This window comes from Gorilla gorilla, chromosome 10, assembly GCF_029281585.2.
Source record: "Gorilla gorilla gorilla isolate KB3781 chromosome 10, NHGRI_mGorGor1-v2.1_pri, whole genome shotgun sequence".
NCBI classification, from domain to species: domain Eukaryota; kingdom Metazoa; phylum Chordata; class Mammalia; order Primates; family Hominidae; genus Gorilla; species Gorilla gorilla.
Window position 1 is genome coordinate 71,488,621 of NC_073234.2, and position 23,507 is coordinate 71,512,127.

Below are 23,507 nucleotides of genomic sequence, written 5' to 3' on the forward strand. Positions count from 1 at the left end.
AGACCCAAGTGATCCAGCTAGATAGAAAAAGTAGTTTGCTTGGCATCTCCCAAATTATCTTCAGCAAACAATAAAATAAGAAATGTTTCAGAAGACAATTCGGCTCCCAGGCCCAAACCAAAACTCGAACCTGGTACTTTTTGTAAGTGCGGGCCAAGAAAGGGGCTGTAAAGTTAAAGAGCCGGTGGCGCCTCTGAACACAGCCGGGCAGGGCGAGCAGGATGTCCTTGTCCAGGGAGACCCCTTCTCCTGGCTTTGAGGAAGGTGCTCCCTATCCCCGCGGGTTCCTCCGCCAAGCGGGACGCAGCGCCGGGCGGGTGAGAGAAAGCCCGGGCATGAGAGCACGGAGCCGGCGACTGGACGCGAGCGCGGGGCGGGTGGAGAGCGTCTCCCCGGGCGCCGCTGCTGTTGTCCCGGGTGCTGAAAAGCCGGGAACTTCCCGGGAAGCAGCGGCACTTTTCTCCCTGGAAGGTGGGTGTGGGGGTTCCAGACTGCGCACCTGCTAAACCCTCTTGGGTCCCCCGGGAGGGGTCCGCCAGATGTGCCCCTTCCCAGACCCATTCGGGGGAGAAGGATGGGGGCGGGGGCGTGGGGGGTGAGCACAGCCGGACACCGCAAGTGGGAACCTGGGGTGTCCTTCCCCGCAGCTCCCGGGCAGCCGCGCGCCGCGAACCCCGGTCCACCTGCACGCGAGGCGGGCCGGGGGCAGAGGGCGCCGGGCTGTGCGGGGGAACCGGCCAGCGTCCCGGGATTGGGGAGGGGGGGGTGGAAGAGAGAGCGAGCGGGCATGCGCAGTGGGGCGGAGGAGGTGGCGATGGCCGGGGGAGGCGGGGGGACTGCTGTTTATTTGCAGCTGGGCCAACTCCGCGGCGCAGGCGGCGGCGGAGCGCGGGGAGCTCGCGGCGGGTCCAGCTGCCGCAGAACCATGCCCGAGCCCCCCTCCGGGCAGACGCCGCGCGCCGCCGGGGCCCCGGTAGGGGAGGATGCCAGACGCCCGGGAGAGGCCAGGGCAGCAGCGGCGGCGGCGGCGCGATGGTGGTGACCACCTCTGCCCGAGGCGGCGGCGGGGACCGCACACCCTCCCGGCGGCGGGGCTGCGGGCTCGCGCCGGCCGGGGCCGCGGCGCTGCTGGCCGGGGCAAGCTGCCTGTGCTACGGCCGCTCCCTGCAGGGCGAGTTCGTGCACGACGACGTGTGGGCGATCGTGAACAACCCCGACGTGCGGCCCGGCGCCCCGCTCCGCTGGGGCATCTTCACCAACGACTTCTGGGGCAAGGGCATGGCCGAGAACACCAGCCACAAGTCCTACCGGCCGCTCTGCGTCCTCACCTTCAAGTGAGTCCCTCACCTCGCGCTAGCCACCGCTGCCTCCTCTACCCTCCGCCCGCCCCTCGGACCGGGAGAAGTTGCGGGACTGACTTGGGGGCATTTCATTTTTGCCGCCCTTTCCCTCCACGCCTCCCTCCTCTCCAGGATGTGCATGGCACTTTGCTCCGGGATCCACTGCCCGGCTAATCTGGGCTCTCGGGGCGGTTCGGGAGGCGCCGGCTGGGGAGTTGGGATCGAGTTTCTCAACTGTCTGCGCTCTCAGCGGGCTTGTCTCCCGAGGCAGGGCTGGGAGCGGGCTGGTGAAACCGCCTCCGCACCCCATCGCCTGCCGGATCGTGACCAAGTGGGACTAGCGCGGACCCAGAGGGTTCTGGAGGGGTGGCGGTGGTGGCGATGCTTCCAAGTTGAGAATTTCTCGGAGGCTGTTGGGCAGCTTTGCAGATGAGAAGTGTATCAGCCCCTTAAGGGTTTCGCTCAGATGAGACGAGGCGGGAGCCTTGAGCTGACAGGGCTGCGTGGGTTCAGGAGAGGGAGCAGAAGACTCTCCCGAGCCCCCCAGCCCCCGCCTTGCACCCTTGGCTGCTCCCAGAGGCTCTCCAATCTTCCAGACCTCTCTGGATCTAGACTTTAGAAGGTGCAGAGAGAGGTAACGCAGAGCCTAGGCTTCTCCAGGGACCCTGGGGCCCCAGCCGAAATAGTTTTTCTTTTACAACCTCGGAGTCATGATTCAGCGTTTCTGGTGTGAATAAGCGTAAAGGGAACCAAGAATATGCCAGGTTTTTGAGGGGTGGAGTATTTTCTTTAATTTGAAAAGAAGCCTAGCTTCTGAGGAAAGAAGAGAAGCGCTCATTTAAGGGAATTGCTATCTTACACAATCAGGAGCTTGACTCAACCCTTTATAATGTGGCTCAGCATTGAAGCTCATTTTAACGCGCCGGTCAAAACTGTTGAAATAATATTGGTGCGCTATTATCGGCGTTTTAAGCCTTTTTTCCAACGGGTGTAATAGGAACCCGTGTTTATGGTAATGATTATTTGAGACTGGGTTGGCAGCTTGAAAAACCTGCTCTGGCTGAGAGGCTTAGGCCTCTTGACAGGTGTCTCTGATGACTCAGAAAAGGAAACCATAGCAATCGGCAACAATTCATGGGCTTTTGACTTACGTCTTCCACTGAAAGTTTAATGTTTTTAAGGAGAGTGAGAAAATTACATATTTGACTTTGAAGAGAATATGTTATAGACATTTGTCCTCTTAGAAAGTTGTTCTTATTTTCTACTGAAAGATAAACTTGGTTAACCTCGTTATTCAGTTTCCCAGATGTTTCTTAAAATCTCCTTGGGACAAATATAAATGTTTCACTTCTAGATTGACCTGCTTTTTCATTTATTACAGTCAGGGTTGTTGGTTAATTTAGGATGTGCAAGTTCACAGCATGAGATGTGCTTGCTATCTTTGTAACAGCCATGGAGACCATCCTGGTCACAGGTCTGAGTATTTTTCAATTAAAAAGGGCAGAGTCAAATGCCTGTGCCTACTTGCTGGAGAGTAGGGAAGGGTGTTTTCACTTCTTGACTTTCTAGAAGGTTTTCTTCTTTTTTCTCTGTCTTTTCTCTTTTTTGGGATGGGATCTCACTCTGTCCTCCAGCCTGGAGTGCAGTGGCACGATTATTGCTCACTGTAGCCTGAAACTTCTGGGCATAAGCAATTCTCCTGCCTCAGCCTCCCAAGTAGCTGGAACTACTACTGGCACATGCCGTGCATCCAGATATATTTTTAAAAATTTTTTGTAGATATGGGGTCTTCCTATGTTGTCTAGGCTGGTGTTGAACTCCTGGGCTAAGTGATCTTTAAGCCTCAGCCTCCCAGTGTGCTGGGCTTGTGGGCATGAGCTACTGTACCTCACCTAAAATGTTTTATTTTTCTTCATAATGGAGACAGCAGGCACATAAGGGAGGGGTGGAGGGAGTAGACAAAGAAGTAAGACCATTGCTTAAGAGGCAAATTGGCTAGGAGTTGACAGAACAAGGGCAAAGGAGAGTTGGGGGATTCAGGAGGAAGAGCTGAGGGACTCTTGTGGTAATCATTGATTGTAACAAGCAGCTTGGTGTCTAAGAGGCATGGCTTGCTGTATATTATATGCTACTGCCTATGAAAGATACACTCTTTTTTTGAGAAGATTGAGTTGCAAATCTAGAAGAGAAACACAGCACTAATTGGAAAGAGATAACTGCCTCTTCAGAAAGAGAATGTTAAGTAGTTTTTCTGTCCTCACATGCATTGATTTAAATAAGACTGGACAGTTTTCTTTATAGTCATCTGAGGTGAAACTGCATCTTCTAGTGCGATAGCATGAAGCTGGAGGATATCAGTGATTTTAGAACCATACAACTCTACAGGATGGTACAAGGAAGGACAGAAAGCCGTATTTATTAACTATTCGCTATGAACCAAGCATTGGCCTAGATACTTCACATAGATTACGTCTTTATGATTTTTATTTTAGATAGTTAGTGAAAACACAATTGAAGGGGCCCTTTAAATATGTGCAAACCATTTTAACTGTATCTTAAATTATGTTTGTTTGAGCAAAAACTTTGAGATTTCAAACCCGTTTTAAAAACTTTTTTTAAATGTAATTGTGCATTCCCATGCAGTTTTAAGTAATAATATAGAGATTCCTTCTACACTATCCATTTCCCCCAATGGTAACATCCTGTATTATTATGCTATAATATTACAACCAGGAAATTGATATTGATGCAATCTACAGCATTTAGTCAGATTTCACCCATTTTATATGTACTTCTATTTGTTTTTATTTTACTAATTGTGTATTTAGTTCTATGCAGCTTTATCATATGTGTAGATTTCAGAGAGTACCTCCACAGTCAAGATACGGAACAATTCCATCCCAAGGATCCTCAGTACTTCTTTATTGCAATCATGGACACCTAATCTATAACAACTGCCTAATCCATAATCCCCTCACCCAAATCCTTAACAACCATGAATCTGTTCTCCATTTTTATCATTTTGCCATTTTAATACTGTTGTATAAATGGAATCACATAGTATGTAACCTGTTGAGATTGGCTTCTTGCACTCAGCATGTCTCTGGATCTTCATTCAGGCTGTTGCATGTATCCATAGTTTGTGCCTTTTTATTGCTGAGTTGTATTCCATTGTATAGATATACCACAGTTTGTATAACCATTCACCTGTTGGGGACATCTGGGTTGTTTCCAACTTTTGGCTGGGATAAAGCTGCTATAAAAATTCACTTACGGGTTTTTATGTAAACACAGATTTTTATTTCTCTGGTCTAAATGCCCAGGAGTCCAGTTGCTGGGCCATATGGTGGCTGCATGTTCATATGCTTTATATGAAGCTGCCATACTGTTTTCCAGATGTTCCTAGCCGCAGTGTCTGAGTAATCCAGTTTCTGTGCATTTCTGCCAGCACTTTGTATTGTTGCTGTTTTTTACTGTAGCCATTTTGATAGGTATGTAGTGATATCACACCTATATATGTACCTCATTAATTTACCATTCCCTAATGGGTGAAGCTATTAAACATCCGATATTAAACCAAAGAGTTTGGTAAATGTGCCTTTGTGTCTTTTGTCCATTTTTAAGTGTTTTTTTTAAATGTTGAGTATTGAAGTTCTTTATATATTCTAGATACATGTACTTTGTCAAGTATGTGATTGGTAAATATTTTCTCCCACTCTGTAGCTTGTCTTTTTGTCCTCCTCCCAGGACCTTTCTCAGTGCAAGGCTCCAAACATATTTTTTATTAAAATGTAAGTTGATTTTTGATTCATTGAATGTATCTCACGCATACTGAGAGCTAGAAATTTCCTTAAGAATAAATGTAATTTATAGATGCATAATACTTTTTGCTATAAAGGTCGTTGCTTGTATACTAATAAATAATAAAAGTGCTTGCTTAGGTAGTAAAGATACTAATTATGTATTTTTTCAAATAAGAAATGAGCTAAAATTTGAAATGAGGAAATGGGTTACAGACCATCTACTTCTACCAGTTTTGAGGGGATGGGACAATGGAATATGAAAGCAGCTTACCAAGATGTGGTGGCTTTGCACTATGTCACTTTAGCTAAGTTGGGACTATGTTTCTTGGAATTGCCTTTGCAAGACGATCTGGGTTAGGGCTGACCATAAGAAAAATTTCTGCAAGATTTGGAAGGTGAAAGTGAAGTGGCTAAGATCACATTCAGAAGGTTGGCATAGGTTTTCTTGCTGCCAGGCCTCTTGCAGTTTGTCACAGAAATGTTGGTGAACATGCTGTTGGTTTGCAGCAGCACCCAGGCCCTCAGCTCCCCCCGTGCTCTCCAGATCTCGTCTTTCAGCTACTTGGAATCATGGTGCAGGTGTGTATGCAGCTCTGCAGGGAAGAGTGCCAGTCTTTTTGCAAGCCTCTTGCATTGTTAAAGTTGGAGCCTTAAAGGCAGTGGGAAACAGACATGTATTTTAGCTCATCCTTGTGGGTTCCATTTTGCCTTTGCTTCCCCCTGCTTCAAGTCCATTCACCCTCTCTTCCAGAATGGCCCTGCTGCCCTGCTGGCTTTCAACTTGGATAATAGACACAGAAGCATCACACTTACATAGGCTATTTAACCAGCCCCAGCAATAGTAAAAGGTCAGATCCCCATAGTACATCCCTTCTTCTGAATCACTCATGGTGGCTCTGCTTTTCTAGTCAAACCCTAACTGATACAAATGACCATCTCTTTGTGTTCCTTGAAGTGAATTTAGAATTACAATGAATTTCTGTTTCCAATCAAATCTCAGATTCAGTCTCTTCATAAGATCATTCCCAAGGGCATGCAGGAATATTTTTGGACCATAGTGGTACAGAATCAAAACATCTGTGACTCTGCAGCAGTAACATTTTTTTTTTTTTGCTTCTTTTTCCTTCCCTGTCCATGACCTGTTTGTAAGCCTGAAATCAAGAGAAATGCATTAAGCTACTCTGTAGATGGTGAATTGACACAGAACCAAACTCTATGATGTCCATAACCCCTCCCTTGAAAAATGGTCCGGAATGGTTTAAAATAAACTTAGCTTTTTAATTTTATCCCCCCCGCTTCTCTTGGGAAGAAGATACTGCTGAATTGTTCGCAGTGCCATTCCATTCAGTAAGCAGGTGGAAGTCTGCTTCAACAAGCGAGAACCAATGATTTTTTAATGTTAAAGATGGGGAAACTAAGCAAATGAAAGGACTTTAAACTCCTGATTCTTTCTCTGTGTGTTTAGCCTATTAGATTATATTTGCTATAATGCTTTACTTTATTAAGAGCTTCTGATGGTAATATAAACCATAGGAGTGAAAGTGGGTGGCTTGAAATGTCAGAGCCAAAAAATAGACTCTCTTAATATGTGCAGCTGTAGGAATTTGCAGCATTTTAATGTTTGATCTTGAAGGTTTTTTGCAGTAGTTTGCATCTTTTAGTTACAAATAGTATGCCAACCATGAAAATAAGCACTAGCTAACCTCCATGCCCACAACCTTAAAGAAACGGTGATATGTTTCTTTTGGTTCTATTCCTTTTCATTCAACTTCTGTGGGATTTCATTTTGACACAGCCTGTTGCCACAAGGCTGGTAAGTTTGTTTTCTAAGTCTATCATAGGACACAAGTGAAGATTCTCTAGGATGTTTGACTAGATTGTCTAGGATGTTCAGTGACAGAAATAACCAAGGGAAAATGTGATTGGAGGCGAGAAAAATTTTATAAAGAAAAATGAAAAACTGCCTTTGAAAATTTTATGCCACCCTAAGGTTGTCTTGGAAGCTCCAAGAGGTGGAGGTTGTGATTATAATCTAGTAGGATATACTTTAGACTACAGTCTGGTAGTGTAGGAGGGACGGAAAGTGAGAGGAATATATTTTTGGACTCATGAGGGTTTTTATAGGTGAGTCCCTGAATCAAGGCTTGGAAATCACCTTCCGAAGCAGTCTATTATTACCAACCAATGTCTTTTCTGTCTTTCTTTGGAGCTACATTCGTATTTTTCCTAACTTTGAGTATGTCATCATCTCACTTAAAGAGAGGGGTAAGGAGGTCGGTCACGGTGGCTCATGCCCTGTAATTCCAGCACTTTGGGAGACTGAGGAGGGTAGATCACTAAGTCAAGAGATCAAACCCATCCTGGCCAACATGGTGAAACCCCATCTCTACTAAAAATACAAAAATTAGCTGGGCATGGTGGCGTGCACCTGTAGTCCCAGCTGCTCAGGAGGCTGAGGCAGGAGAATTGCTCGAACCTGGGAGGCAGAGGTTTCAGTGAGCTGAGATCGCACCACCGCACTCCAGCCTGGCAACAGAGCGAGACTCTGTTAAAAAAATAAAAAATAAAAAGAGAGAGAGGGGGGTAAGGAATGCCTGATCATGCCCACACAATGGCAGTGTTTCTTTCCCAAATAATAAGATACAGTTTCTGTTCTATGAAGTCCTGTTTGATCTGACCCCTGGCTACCTCTCTGATCCCTAGTCTACCAATCTCCACCTCATTATCTGCACCAGCATTCCAGAGCCCTTGTTCTTTGCACAGGCCAAAGCCACTGCTACCAAAGGCCTTGCATGTATTGGTGGTTCTTCCTGAATGCTTTTCCCCAGATCTGTGCAGGGCTTATGTGCTCACCGCCTTTGGTTTCTGCCTAAATGTCACTTCATCCCGGAGGCCTTCCCTGGTGGCCACGTGATCTAAAGTAGCAAACACTCCTCTGTGTTTTACCCTTATTTCCTTACCCTGCTTTGTTGATTTTTACCTCCCCTCACTACAGTGTAAACTCCCTGAGGTTTATCTCTAGCACCTAGAACTAAGCCTGGCTTGCAATACTTTGCAAGATTTATCATTGAAAGAAGGAATATTATTTGTCAATTAAAAATAAATTAATTTTTTAAAGAATGAATAAATCCTTTTTGTGACTGCTCAAATTTTTCAGGTAAATACTAAGGTAAGGCTACATGATTATAATGTAGAGAAAAAGTCTGCTTGGTTTACTTTTTCACTAATTTACCTTTGTTCTTTCTTTCTCAAAGAGAAAAGTGGAGGCAGACTAGGAATTTCCTCAGATATATACAGAGGATACCAGTGGGTTCTGTTTACTGAGAGATTCTGAAAGGGATGACTTTGAATTTCTATTGGAACTTGCTGGAACTGTAACGCTATGTAGAGAATGAAGATCTGTAGCTCTTTTGGATCTTACTCTTCTTAGGTGGCAGGTTGCAGCACAAATGGTTGGTGGATGCTTGCTGCAAAGTTCAAGGTGAGAAACAGCAGCTGTACCTTCAAAACCCAGAATTATAGGGGGTTCTCACTACACTCCAATCTCAGGTCCTAAGATTCATCCATGCCTATGCTTTCTATAAGGAATGGCCTTGTTGGATCAAATGGAGTACAAGGACCTGAAAATATGTTATCAGAGAAACTAACATGACAGTGATTTTTTTCTCGTCTTCGTGCTGGATTCTTGGGAGGAAACTTCTGATCCCTTGGAATTTCCCAAGTGAGAGGAGTTTCTTTATTATTCATGATGGACTCCTGGGATCACACCTAAGTTTATGCTAAGGAGGAGTTGACTCATGGTGGGCTTCTAGATGGTTATAGGGTGAGGGCTGGCTGTGGTGTAAAGACCAATTATATGATTAGAGGGTTGGGGCTGTGAGGCATGTGATATCACTCCTATATCTCAACCTCCTAGGAGGGAAGAGGGGCTGAAAATTGAATCGTTATGTGGTCAGTGATTTCAATCAATTGTGCCTACATACTGGGACCCCCAATAAAAACTCTGGACACTGAAGTTTGCTTGAACTTCCCTGGTAGGTAATCATACCTTGATGTGCTAGGAGGCTGAAGCATCCTGAAGAAATAGAACATTTATGCTCAGGGCCCTCCTGGACCTTGTCCCATAGGTTTCTTCCTTTGACTGGTCCTGACTTGTATCCTTTATAAGAAAACTATAGCCATAAGTATAGGGGTTACTTGATTTCTCTGAGTTGTTCTAATGAATGATCGAACCTGAGGGAGTTGTGGGAGGCCCTGATTATGTAGCCAGTTGGTCAGAAGTACTGGTGGCCTGAGGAACTTGTGGCTTATGTCTGAAGTGTGAGGAGTTTTGTGGACGACTTTGCCCTCAACTGGGAGTTTTTGTTAATTCTGGGAAGTTGATGTCAGAACTGCATTACAATCAGGCACTCCACCAAACACCAAACACACATTTAAAAAAAAATGCTAAAAATTGACAGCTCAGTTAAAACTAAAATATTTGGCCTTGGTCTGTCCTAATTTTTATTATTTGCTGGCTCTCTTTTTGAGGATTTTCTTCCGGGACTTGCTACCTTCCAGATATATTTACTGATCTTCCTGCCTTCAGTTTTCTTACCCTTTCTTTGGTACAGTTATTACTCTAATAACTGTACTATTACTCTAGTACTAATGTAACAGTGACAATAACCTCCCTTCCCATGGGGCAGCTTTCCTGTGGGGCAGCTTCCTCATAGCCAGATAAGGATGTGATGCATTGAACTCAAATCAAAGCCATGAATTTTGCTTCGGCTGCAGAGTGTCAATCTTCCCTCTGGACTGTTGTTTGCATTGGTGCCTGGGAGCTACATCATTTTGTACTTCAGATACATTAAGCAATGATGATTTGCTGATTTATTCCTGGTACTGAAGGGAATGCAGAAGAAGAGCAACCAAAATGATTGAGGGCCAAAGGGATTTTTGCCTTAGAGGAGAAATAAGAAGAACCAGATGTTGTTATTTATTGGTTGAATGATCTAAGAAGACTGTGGAAACCTCTTATAAGCATTTGAGATCTGTAATGATGGCAAGAGGTTGGGAAAAAGAAAGACGAACAGTAATAGAGGAAGACAGGAGAATGTGCTGTGTGCTTAGCATTGGGCTGTGGAAACCCATGCTGAAAGTGTTGGAGAACCCAACACTGGAGACACCAGAAACAGATAATAAAGGGGTACTTTTAATTTTTGGTTTTCCCTGGTTTGTATTTCTTTGGAAAAGAATGTACTCTATTCTTTGTGTTACTGCTGAGAAATCTGGGCTTTTCTGGAAAGCTGGGCAATCCTAGCAGCCTTCCCTTAAGCTTTGAAACCTGTCTCTCATTGTTCTGAGTATCACCTGACTTTGAATCACCTGGGTTGCTTGGGGGCAGATCTCTGGGCCCTAATTTAGATCTGCTGCCTTGGAATATCTCGGGATGGGATCGGAGAATCAACAATTGTAGCTACCACACCAGATGATTAAGACAGTTGAGAACCACTGGGACTCATGGGGGCCCACGTTTAATGAGGTTGAGATGCGAAAATCTCCCTGGCATAATGTAGAGAAAGGAACGCAAAGGCTTATTGAGATAGGAATGCTGGCATGTGTTTATCACATGCCACCTGCACATACACACACACTCATGTCTCCACTGTATTCCCAGAGAGGGCCAGATGACTTTCCCTTTTTTGAGGCATTGAGAATTACATTGGTGAAGGAGCACCTGCAACTTCGAGAAGCTCTTTGGTGGATCTCTTCTGTAGGCCAGGTGTGATGTAGGAGATGCTGCCATTGAGGTGGACTTTCTGACTTCATGGGGTGATAGGTTCCTGGAGTACCAAAGACCAAGTGGCAGAGCTTAGCTGCCAAAGACAAGGTGAATGCCTTGATCATGATGGGCCTCTGGGACACAGTGATAATCAGAATGTTTTGACCTGCAGTGATCATTGGTGGTGGCTTATTAATCATATTGTCCCTAGGAATGAAGTAGATGGGCAGCCCTCTAAAATTTTGCTAAAATTTATTCCAGGAAAACTCCAGCTTCAGGGCCAGGAATCAGGCTTGGGTCACCACATGTATAGTCATGATGTCTTACCCAGTTTGCAGACCTATGCCAGTTCCTTGAGGTAGAGCCATTTGATTGACATGGAGTTGGGGTCCTTTTGAGGAAGGACTCTAGTCCTTCTCTACTGTGTGTCTCTGTTTCACAAATACAGACTGTTACTGTTTTGTTTTGTTTTTCCTAAATCAGAGCTATTGTCAAAGAAGAAACTTAAAAGACAGTGATGGAGTTTATCTTAAGCTCCAGGCTGTGGGAGTGAGGAAGCAGAGGGCAGCCAACAACTCTTTCTTCTCCCTTTCTCTCTACCCCACAACCCCCTTTGGTGCCAGATTTTGTGACCCCATGCCCTTTCCTGGGAAGGGATATGGCATGCTGCGAACCACCTTATCTGAGAACTCATGGCCTTACATTTCTGGGAAGTTTTACAGGAAGGCAGAGGGAGTTCAGATGGAGAAGGGGCGATTTGGGTTCATATTTGTGGAACTCTGGAAGGTTTTCAGATAGTGAGAGATGACTATTAAGATTATTTCAGAAAATATTATTTTATTTCCTACTGCTTGGCCTAGTTTTAAATGAAGAATGAAGGCTACACCAAATAAAATGAGAGATTCTTGAAGTCAAAGGGAAAGATGATCTTTTCCAATTGCAACTTAATGTAAGTTCAGTAAATTTTCATTTAGAATCATTGTATGCTGAGTGAGATGGATACAATGACAAAAAGAAATTAGTTTCCTATAGTATATGAAAAACGTTTGAGGAATATAGTTAATGAGTTTTTTAAAAAATTGGTTAAATACTTTCAAAGGGGTACATTCAGGGTGATATAGAACCTGAGATGTTCTTTTTAGATGGTATTTCATGTGGGTTGTCATTATACTTCTTTGTGGACATTTCTGGTTATCCAAGCAACTGATATAATTTTAAATCTTGAAATGTGTACTAGCTTCAGTGTTACTTCCTACTTTGAGCTGAAGCCTGCCTCTCAGTACTTTGCATATTAAAGTTGAAAATTGTTAAAAGGGTCAGGCTGATCTTAGAGTGAGTGAAGTGAGCTGGATGTGAGGTTATGTTGTAATACTTTGCATTTCAGGTACATGGGAATATTCTCCTCTTCCAGAAATATGCTTTCTCCCATTTTTCTTCAAGCAGTCATTTTGACTGTCTTATTGCCCATGTGTGATAGTCATGCAGGCTCAAGAAATATTTCACTTTCCTCTTTACCGTACACAAAAAAATTGTGCGCATAATGATAAATGAATGCCTTCAGGTTAGGAATATGATAGGAATTGGTAGAGACTATGGCAAATTGTGAGCCCTTGTCCTCTCGAGATGGGCACACAGATATTTCCATGCAGCCATGTAGGCCCAGAGTTGTCAGGTCTTCTAATATTTCAAGAGAAGCTGGAAATTTTTATATGAAGCCACCAGTTTTTAAAACCCTGGTAAATAAAAAAGAAGTATGAAAGTAAAACAGAACAACCTGCAGGCTAAACCTAGCCTTTGGGAAGACAGTTTGCAACATCTTTATTGGATTGTAGTTTCCCCTTAGGGAGCTACTTAGAATAAATGCATTCCTTTAGTATTGCTTTTCATTCATCCATTCATGTTTATTCATTCATCTGAATGCCTATTGTATGATAATCATGAATGAGGCATTGTGCTAGACACTGTGGATGTAGCCATAAATATGGCAAAGATCTTTTCCCCTGGAGAACTTGGCATTATTTCTGTCATCTTTCTCTAGGCTGAGCATCTTCATTTCCTCAAAGCTACATTCAAGAGGCATCATTTCTGAGTGTCTTCCCTCCCCCCTTAGCATCCTGAAGTTCTCCTGTGAAGGTGCTCTGTGTTTAAAAAGCCCTCTGACTGTCTGCTGCCCCACTTTGGATACCACCTATCTTGCCTCTCCCATCCTCAGGTAGAATACCTCCCTCTTCCCCATGTCTGCACCTGGTAAGTTCTCCCACTGCCAGAATTCCTTAGCATTTAATTAGCTGTTTAATTACCTTGCCTGCTCCTACTATGCTATTAACTCTTTGGGAACAGATGCCACGTCTTACTTCTTTTTGTATCTCTGGGCCCTGAATCATGTCTGACATGTAGTATGTGCTTAGTAAATACCTGATTGTGTAAATTGAAATGAAAAATTGTTTGATTTGTGCAGTTCCCTGTCTGTCTGGTTTGGTCTGTTTTGATAACTGACACACGTTAACTCTGTGTACATAGGGCAATAACCTATGCACAGTTTTAATCTAGATTGCAAGTATTTTGTTGTCTTTTATATCCCCATGTGAGCCTTTATTCTTACCACTATTCTGTCTAATCCTGTTAGAATTAGTTAACAATTTCAGCCATTTAAACTCTTTGTGAATGTCAGTTAGTTCTTCTGGTACATTAACTCTCCTTTCCAGATAAAGGCATTTTGTATCTTGATAAGTATACACTGTATAATTTCATTAAACCTTTGATAAAAATATTGGACAGAACAGAGGTAATATCAGAACCATGTGACATACACTGGTGATCTCAGTCCAAGGAGACATTGATTTATTATTCACTACTCTTGGTGTTTGCTACAAATCTATCTTAGGCTGTCTTGTTTGCAGGGAGATTTTGAGAGATTTTGATAAACGCCTTTTTAAAAATAAAGATGTGATCATGCATCACATCCCCTTTTCTATTAAATTATGAGGTTAATCAGTGAACCCCCTTTTTGTGAACCCATATTATCTCCCAGAATCAGAACTTCTTTTCTCTGTGATCACATGTAGAATACGCTAGAAGCTTTCGATAGCATTTTGTCTCAAGCTCACTTGTCTGTTATTTGGAGAATTCACTCTCCATCTTTTTAGATATTTTAAAAATATTCCTAACTCCAGATTCAGGGTGATTTCTTAAAGCTTAGATTCACCAATGTTAGGTTCCAGGTAAGGGACTTTCACAGCCTTATGTCATTACTGCGGGGACTCCTCATTCAGCAATTTATTTTATATTTTGGGATCTAATTGAATTCACTTCATACACCAGGCATTCTTGCGTGTATGTTTTTAAGCTTCTGATGCATGAACGATATCTTGTGCAAGCGTGTTTTTTCTATAACCCCGCAGATGGAATTAGGTGCATTAGGGCCTGTTATTAAATTTAAGCCAACCATCAGAAGTCTCTCTATTCTGCATGTCTGTCTTACAGAAGTATTTTTTCAGATTTTGACTAAGTTCAAGAAATAACATGGATAACGCTTGGACATTTTCAGATATGACGCATATGAACCGCAAAGGTGATTCATGCCTACCATTTTATACTGTTTTTGGAAGGAGAAAGGAATATATGTTAAATACCTGATAAGAGCATAGGTAACATAGTAATAATGCCATCTTTAATGATGCTTTTCAGTTTTTGAATGGTTGAATAATAAATACTTTGCAAAAATAAGCCTTTTTTTCTTTTTAAAGAAATGGTGCTATTATTTGTGATCCAACTTCATTATCTAAATTTTAGGATCCATGGGAATAGTCAAATTTATCAAGCATTTGGCTTGTTAGATGTCCTGCCTTTCTCACTATTGCCATTTTTACCATTTACACTGTGAGATGCATTCTTGTACATTCACTCTAACATCTTTTATATGTATATGTACGTATATATGTATTTGTATATATACTTATGTATATATAGTTTATATATATTTTATACAAACTTTTCTTGTTACTTCTTTATGGAAAATTCCTGGAAGTGGAATTTTCAGTCAAAAGTGCGTACCTTTTAAAGCCTCCAATGCATGTTGCCAACCAAGAGACCTTCCAACTTGGACACCTACCGATCAGATGTGAGATTGCCTGTTTTCTCTCATCCTTGTCAGTGGTGTGAATGAATTTTAAATGAATGGCTTAGTGTGGAAAGCTCAGCCTGCTGAAGTGGAATGCAGTGTGAAATCAGTCTCAGAGGGGTGGACTCTTAGGGAACTGCATCCAAGTTCTCCAAGGACCTGGACTTGGTCTTGACCTTCCTTAACAATTATCCCATCCCAAGCTTTCTGACTTCAAGCAGCTCTGCTGCCTCGTGTGTGTTTCTATACAGGAATGGCATGCTGGTCTCCCCGCTTTATTGGACCTATGAGTTCTCTAGTTCACTGCCTATTCCTTTTTCCCTCTGGATGGGCAATTTCCCACCAGGCTCCTGTATTGAGGATGCTGGGGTGTGTGCAGACTCATGAGTCTGCCAACATACAGCTGAGTCAAATCTTGCATCAGAGCCCTGGAGTTGGATCCAATACAACAGTTTAGTTTTCTAGGCTTAGTTAAGACTCTGATTACTTCAGTGGGAGTGAAAATGGAGTTTATTAGTAACTATGACATTTGCATTCATATGTCCAAATAAATCTTGAGATGTTTAAAATTCTGTAGGTTAAAGCTGTGCATGAATTACGTCAATTATTTAGAATATGCGTATGTCATCTCTAAAGCTGACTTTTTCATTCTTAGTTGTTTTGGCAAAGAAGAGCTGTTTCTATAAGAGAAGCAGATCAAAGGCCTGAGAATTGAAGACCTGGGATTGCTGTTTTGGTAAAATTGACTAGAATACAGACAACTGTAGGCAGTACCACTTAGGGTGTCAGTGCTCCCTGGAAAGAACCATACCTTGTGCAAGTGTATTTTTTCTGTAACCCCACAGAATCAATTGGGTGTATTATGTCCTGTTATTAAATTTAAGGCAACCTTCAGAAGTCTCTCTATTCTGCATTTCTGTCTCATGAAAGTATTTTTTTAAGATGTTGAACAATTGGTTTTCCTTCCCTTTGTGGTTCTCTTTTAATTGCTTTGTCACAGTCTTAGAAATCAGGTACTGAGATCTGTGGGAATTTATGTTAAAAACATTTAATACACATTCTGGAACATGATGCTTTTGCTCATCTTTTCATTTCAGCTGCAGCTGGTAATAGCCTGTAGGTTCCCTAAAGCTTCCTTTGCGGGGTGGTAATTAGGTGATGCTTCCAGGTGCATAATCTAGAAACCTGGTTCCTGGTGGCACCATGGGTGACAGAACACATTCATGCTTCATTTGTCCCAACTGTGACTATAATCGTAGTTTCATGGTTTCTGTTCATCTCCGGTGTATGTGGCTCTGACCCATGGCCCTTTGGACTTCCCTTTCAACACTCAGTTGCTTGGGAAAAGCCAGCAGTGGAAATAAGAATATTAAGGGGGCGTATTTGCATTAGCCATGGAGTGATGGAAAAACAGGCTCAGCACCTGTTTGCTTGCCTTCTCAGTGAGATCAAAGTTCCCTGAAATAATATTGTATTGTATATGCATGGATTTCTGCACATGGGACAGTTCTGAAATAGGAAAAATGTGATACATACCCAAGGCTAAAAAATAACCGAATGTTGGGAATCATTTAAAAATCATTAATCTAATAGCTTATCTTTTAAAATGATGGATTCCATCTGCGTTCCTTGTGTTTATGTTGAGTTTGTAGCTAATGCAGTTTTTTTCTTTTTTCTTTTTTTTTACAGGCTAAACATATTTTTGACTGGTATGAACCCATTCTACTTTCATGCAGTAAATATAATTTTACACTGCTTAGTGACTCTTGTGCTGATGTACACCTGTGATAAAACTGTCTTCAAGAATCGTGGACTTGCTTTTGTAACGGCATTGCTTTTTGCTGTACATCCTATTCATACTGAGGCGGTAAGTGTGATTGGATCTCAGTGAAATAACAAATATGAATATGTGTGTGTATGTATACGTGTATATGTGTATACACACACATATATATACATGTAAATATGTGTGTATATGTAGATATGTGTGTGTATATAGATATATACATGTAAACTAAGCTGATCTTTTTTCCTTTTCAAAAACATGTGAGTTCACTCTATTAAAGTGTTTATCTTTATATATAAAGCATTTTGGTTGACAACTTTTCCTTTTGAATGTTCAAATTGGTTTTATTGCACCTCCTGGATTTAACTGCTTTTCTAAATAACCGCTGTTATTATTACGGGTAGTAGTGAATGGCCACAGTTTGTTCAGTTTTGTATTTGCAGATAATTTAAGTCCTAATGTGTTTTAAACAGCAAGGGCCATTCGAGACACTTAGCACGCTGAGTCATTGTTCCTGCTCCACATTTGTATTTTACCTTTTCTCACCCTGCTATATTTTATAATGTTTATTACGCAGAACTGTAAGTGCTGGGGAAGGACTATAAAAAATTAGACTGACATTCTTCAAGTTAGAAAGACAGACTTAGGAGCCTTACATACTGTTTCCCAAGTTACTTAATAGGAAGGGTAGTTATTGTGTGGGTGATGAAAAATTTATTTAAAAAGTATTGGCTGGGTGTGGTGGCTCACGCCTGTAATCCCAGCACTTTGGGAGGCTGAGACAGGCAGATCACTTGAGGTCAGGAGTTCAAGACCAGCCTGGCCAACGTGGTGAATCCCCATGTCTACTAAAATTACAAAAAAACTTAGCCAGGTGCGGTGGCGGGTGCCTGTAATTCCAGCTACTTGGGAGGCTGAGGCAGGAGAATCACTTGAACCCAGGAGGTGGAGGTTGCAGTGAGCCAAGATTGCACCACTGTACTCCAGCCTGGGCAACAGAGTGAGACTCTATCTCAAAAAAAAAAAAAGTATTGATAGCTATGGCCCTCTTTAAAATATTTATTTAATCATTCCATGAATCAGATGGCATTTTTAAGCTGCATTGTTTCCCAGCTCAGTAAATACAGCTGGTTTGTTTGATGTGCATGGCTAGGGGTAGATGAAAACTTGATGAGAGGTCCATGGGCACCACAGTTTTACAAGACTCTTCCAGAGTTTCAGCTTGCATCTCTTTGGACGCTTCCCTGAAGCTGATCTGCCTGAGTACACACCTGCAGTAAAGATGTCATGGTGGTTCCCTTCTCCCTCCTCCATTTCTCAGTTGCCCTCTGCTCATTTTAACAAAGTTAAGGAATACCTTGTGTACACCAGCATCTTACTATGCCCCAGGTGTACAAGCCTCTGAGGTACCTTACAAAGGAATAGTCTGATATATCAGTGTCAGCAAGGCATCCTCCAATTAAGGCATCACAAACCCAAAGGAGAGCTTCACATCTCTCCCTGTCTAACATGTATCTCTATGAAGAATATAACATGGCCTTAGAAGTAAGGTATGGTGGCCTGTGTTGCTGTTCTGAATTCAGAAGTGACATAGTTGTCATGGGGATGCATAATAGTATGTTTATTTGAATGGACACAAGAAGTCTGATCTGACCAGTTGGTTTGATGATGAGGACTGGTTTGCCAGTTAGGCTCTATGATGGGCATTTTCCACCAACAAAATTCTCAATCTGTAAGCTCAAAGTTTTGACAAAAATATATTTTGATTGGGTGATGAAGAAAGATCACTTTATAAAAAAAATACATCATGAAAGGTCATTTTCCCAACTCTTTGTGAGTATTTTAGACTGAGCAAGGTGCCTTTAAGTGGATGAGTATGAGGCATAAGTAATAGTCCTTTGGTGAGTCTCAGTAAAGCTTTTCTGCTGTACTTAAAAGAAATTGTGACAGTAAATGACTGTAATGACAGGTAACTCTAATGATGGCTATGTTTAAATTCTTTGCTTTCAACCAAATTAAAGGAGGACTTGATTGCATTGTCAGTTGGTAGATCATTAAAAATTATGTAAGGTGATAGGTCATTATGTGATATTTGCCAATAACTTGGAGTTCAAAGAATAAAGTCATTGCTGTAACAGGTCTACTTCCATTTTCACTTATTTATGTGAACATCCTATGAAGATGAAAGCTAGAATAGTTGGTACCTGCTGTCATAGTCTAACAAAAGGTAAGATTCAGCCACAGACAACTGAACTTACTGAAAAGAAATCTGCTATACCTAGATTATTAAGAGGTGATTTTTTATATTTATTATTTATCATTTTCTGTTTTATTTATGATATATCAAATGTCTGTGAATTAACAATAATTGGAATAGTAATACAAAATTTAAATTTTAACACTTAGAGGCTTATGGTCAAAAGAAATTTGAAATACAGATTTAATTGTATATTTTTTATTATAGGGAGAAGGATGATAAATACAATATTTTTAAGCATAACTATGTAATTTACAAAAATGAGGGGGAAATACAATGAAAGTATGAGTTCAAGGAGAAAGGGTATGAAGTGTCTACCAATTAAAGAAGAGCCTATTCATATTTAGGTAAATGGAAGATGATGAGCTTCAAGTTGCTATAGTGTTCAAATGACATTTGGTAAATTTAATACAGGAACATTATGGCCTCATTTTGAAATGTCGATATCTACAATGCATAGGAAGTTAGATCCTTTCAAGTATTTAAAATTATGATGAAAAATTTTTGATATGAATTGAAAAAATAAGAGAGATACTTAAGTTTTTAATGTTTTTTTGGATAGAATATGAAGAAAAATAATTAAAGACTGCTACTACTAGACATATAGAATATGTGAGTGATGCTAGGCCAATGGCATGTTTTACTATAAAACCATAGACAGCATTTTATTTCTGACAAATAATTCTTCTTGTACAATTGGAAATCTGTGCTTAGAGCATATTGGGGACAACTACTGCGTGAAAGAACAAATGAGTAGGGCAATAACAGTTTCAATTCAGAGGTATCAGAGAGAGAGTGTGCATAAAACACAGGCAGCCTGTGGCAGTATGATCAGGAACTGGTTAAGGTTGGTTCCTAAGAAAAGAGGAAAATCCTATTAGCAAAATGACCTTAAAAAAAGTTGCAACGAGCTTTTGTACTAATTGAAAAAAATCCATAGTAACACAGTGAAAGGGACAGAGGAGTCTGAGAGCTGGGTAGTTATTTAGGGAAGGATGTTAGGGAGGATGCTTAGATTCATAAGGTTCTGAGGGAAGTCTAAGAAGGAGGCAGAGAAATTTAGCCTACAAAACAATTTACATGACAAAGTAAAATTGGGGAACTTATTATTTATTCATGGATTTCAATTCAAGTTTCTAAGTAGGAGGAGGACAGAGAAATAGAAAAAGAGATGTACTTTCCAGAAGATATAGAGATAAATTATTAATATTACTATTTGAGATAGGGTCTCACCCTGTAGCCCAGACTGGGGTGCAATGGCATGATCATAGCTTACTGCAACCCCCATCTCCTGGGCTCAAGCAATCCTCCCACCTCAGTCTCCCCAGTAGCTATGACATTAATGGAACTCATTCTTGCAGATAAAATAAATATCAATAGCCTTATACATATAGTATACTTTATACAAATATTATTGGTAGTATTCCAAAGACAGGTTTCTATAGCAAATTAACTCCTAATTTGAAATTTCTGCCTGTGATATTGTTAACCTTGCTAGAGGATCTGAGGATCTGCTGTTAACATTATTTGAATTCTATCCAATTATGTTCACTGATGTTTCTCCTTCCAGTGTTTGAATATTTGTTAGAGGCTGCAGTTCCCAGGTTATAGCCACCATGTTGGTAATGGAAACCTGTAGTTTGAGGCTAAAATACATGCTGGCCATTTGCATATATTTTTCACTAACCATGAACTGACCAGTTGCTTTTGTACTTTCCAGCATCCTACAATTCAGCCTACATTGTCCTAAAATCAACTGGCTCCAGTTTAATGTTCCATCTTTGCTTCCCATTGCCCCTCCTCACTTCTTTTTACTCCATGCTCTTCATCACCTTAGGTCTCCCCTTCCAGAAGCACACCATGTACCTCCAGACCTCTCTTTCTCTGCCATTCTTGTATCCTCCACCTGGAAAGCATTTTTGTTCCTTCCTAGGCCTAGGCTGAGCATTCCCTCACCTTGAGCTTCCTCTCGCCTTGAGCTTCCTGAAATCCTCCTTGTCTATGTTTAAGTCACAGTTTACACGGCCAGACCTGTGAAGCCTTCCTAGGTCCCACAGTAAAAATTAATCTCTTCAGTCTTCTCTTGGTAATGGTTTCTCCTCTTATGATGCATGCAGTTTCCTTGTGTGCTATTTAATACCCTCTTTTGACTCCCCACCAGATGTTAATCTCCTTGAGGCTGATTGTATGTTTCCAACTGGCACAGGATCTAGCTAAGAGGAAGCACTTGGAAAATGTTTGTTAACTGGAGTTAAACACACACTTACTGAACATGACAATATTGACTAGTTGAATCACAATGAATGGCTGGTCTAGACATACAGTAGTTAATGACTATTATAGCACCTGTTTTTAGATATCTAGCCTTTTGCCCCATATACCTCAGTTCAACAGGGGTATAGAATAGGTGTTCAATGCATGCTTAGTGGTTTGGACTGGCAAGAGAACCTATCAATGTTACACCAATATTTCAACACCCTCTTTGAGCTTCTCCTGCAAGGGACACTACATTCTTTATATCTGGGCACATCCAGCTGGCACAGTCTGCTGTTGTCTCTTCCAAACTGGCTGCAATGCAAGAAGCCAGGCTGCAGGACGCCTTTAACACATTAGTTAAGCTTGTCGAGCTTGTGATTGCCTCATTCCAACTTGCTACACCCAGTAACAGCTTGCAAGTCTTGCTGTTGGCTACATCAGTTGTGCTGTGATGAGTGCCCTTCTCGGTCCAGATGCTTAGGCTTATCTCAAGACTGTTGCTAGAGAGCTAGGCTCTCTGTTTAACCTTCAGGAAGACTTGCAGGTGATGCTGAGCTAAATGTTCAAGGAGGTGGTAGTGTAGTCTGAGCAGATCTGGGCTTACAGGTGACCTGTATACACTTCGGCTTTACAGCCTGTGAGACTGAGCTGAACCTTGACATTGTGGTGACACCACACTGTCGCTGCACTCGTCTCTTGAGTCATGCAGTCTTCCTGATTTGGTACTCAAGTTCCTTATAGATTAATGAATCAATGAACAGCAGGTGGTACAAGCAGCCACGTCAGGTAATAGCTTTCAGCTCTGTATTGCCAATGGTATTCTTTGGCCATGTCCAGGTTTCTCTTAATGCAAGAAGGACTGGAATTTTTCTCAATATGTGACTTGCTGTCAGTCCATCTGTGTGTGTATAATTGAGATATGTTTTATGTAGATTTTAACTAACAGATACATTAGATTATCTAATAAAGTTCGCAATTAAGATACCGTACGTGTAAACCTTAAAGTAAAAAGATGATTTCTATAAGCCACACAGGAAAACCTATCTCAGTGTTAAGAGTTCCACCCCCTTTCTCCGAAAAAAAGAAAAAAAAAGGGGGAGAAAGAAGTGCACCAGCATTTATCCAGCAGGCCCTTTATGTATATATCATCTCATGAATTACAACCACCCTGAGGGAGTGGGTGTTACACGGATTTTAAACATAACAAAACCAAATCTCAGATGGCAAGAGCAGTCTACATTCAGACCTTGAATGGTTTACCTCCATGCTTATTTTGTTTTTAAGTTTTTGAGACAGGTTCTTCCTCTGTCGTCCAGGCTGGGGCGCAGCGATGTGATCTCGGCTCACTGCAGCCTCTACCTCCTGGGCTCAAGCAATCCACTCACCTCAGCCTCCTGAGTAGCTGGGACCACAGGTGCACACCCGGCTAGGCATTTGTATTTTTGGTAGAGACAGGGTTTCTCCTTGTTGCCCAGGCTGGTCTTGAACTCCTGAGCTCGAGGGATCTGTCCACCTCGGTCTCCCAAAGTGCTGGGATGACAGGTGTGACATGAGCCACTGCGTCCGACCACCTCCATGCTTATTCACTGCTTCTCCTTCATGACTGCAAAGCGTGCTCATTGCATCAGGATGCTTATAGGTATATTTCCCAGAAAACTATTTCCTACTATTAATTGTTGATTGATTCTTTAACACACCATAGACCTCGGGTCTTCTGTGATGTGGGTGATACTATTCCTGTGCCTGAAATGTCAGCCCAGTTCATCTCCCTTTTGAGCTGTTCCTCATCATTCAGCTCTTATGGTACCTGTTCTTTGGAGCATTTTTAAAAAGCTATATCCCATTTTTTCCCTTGACTCTTTTATTTCTTGGATTTAAAAAAAAAAAAACAAGAGAAATGCATGGATATGTAGCAAAATAGTGTGAAGATTTGTAAAGAGTCATCTGTTTCCCACCCCTTTTCCATTTCAATCTTCTTCTGAAGTAATGCATTATTTGAAACAATTTCAAACTTAAAAAATATGGAGAATAACTGTATACTTTCTATCCAGAGTCACTAATTTTTCACATTTTCTCACATTTGTTTTATCACCTTCCTCTCTTTCTCTCTCAGTATATAAAAATGTTATTTATTTTCTGAAGCATTTGACAGTAGGTTGCACAATTCATACCCCTTTATAC

General features: G+C 41.7%; 1 protein-coding gene across 3 annotated transcripts in view; it reads left to right on the forward strand.

Moving 5' to 3' along the window:
- Window positions 1-832: 832 nt before the first annotated feature.
- The window catches only part of TMTC1 (transmembrane O-mannosyltransferase targeting cadherins 1), a 284,520-nt gene continuing 261,845 nt past the window's right edge, over window positions 833-23,507 (forward strand). For all 3 annotated transcript variants that reach the window (XM_019039302.4, XM_019039303.4, XM_055359438.2), the window contains exons 1-2: window positions 833-1,334; window positions 16,717-16,894. In XM_019039302.4, the coding sequence (XP_018894847.3) occupies window positions 1,033-1,334; window positions 16,717-16,894 (480 nt within the window). In that variant the 5' untranslated portion in view covers window positions 833-1,032. The remainder of the gene's footprint in view (window positions 1,335-16,716; window positions 16,895-23,507) is intronic.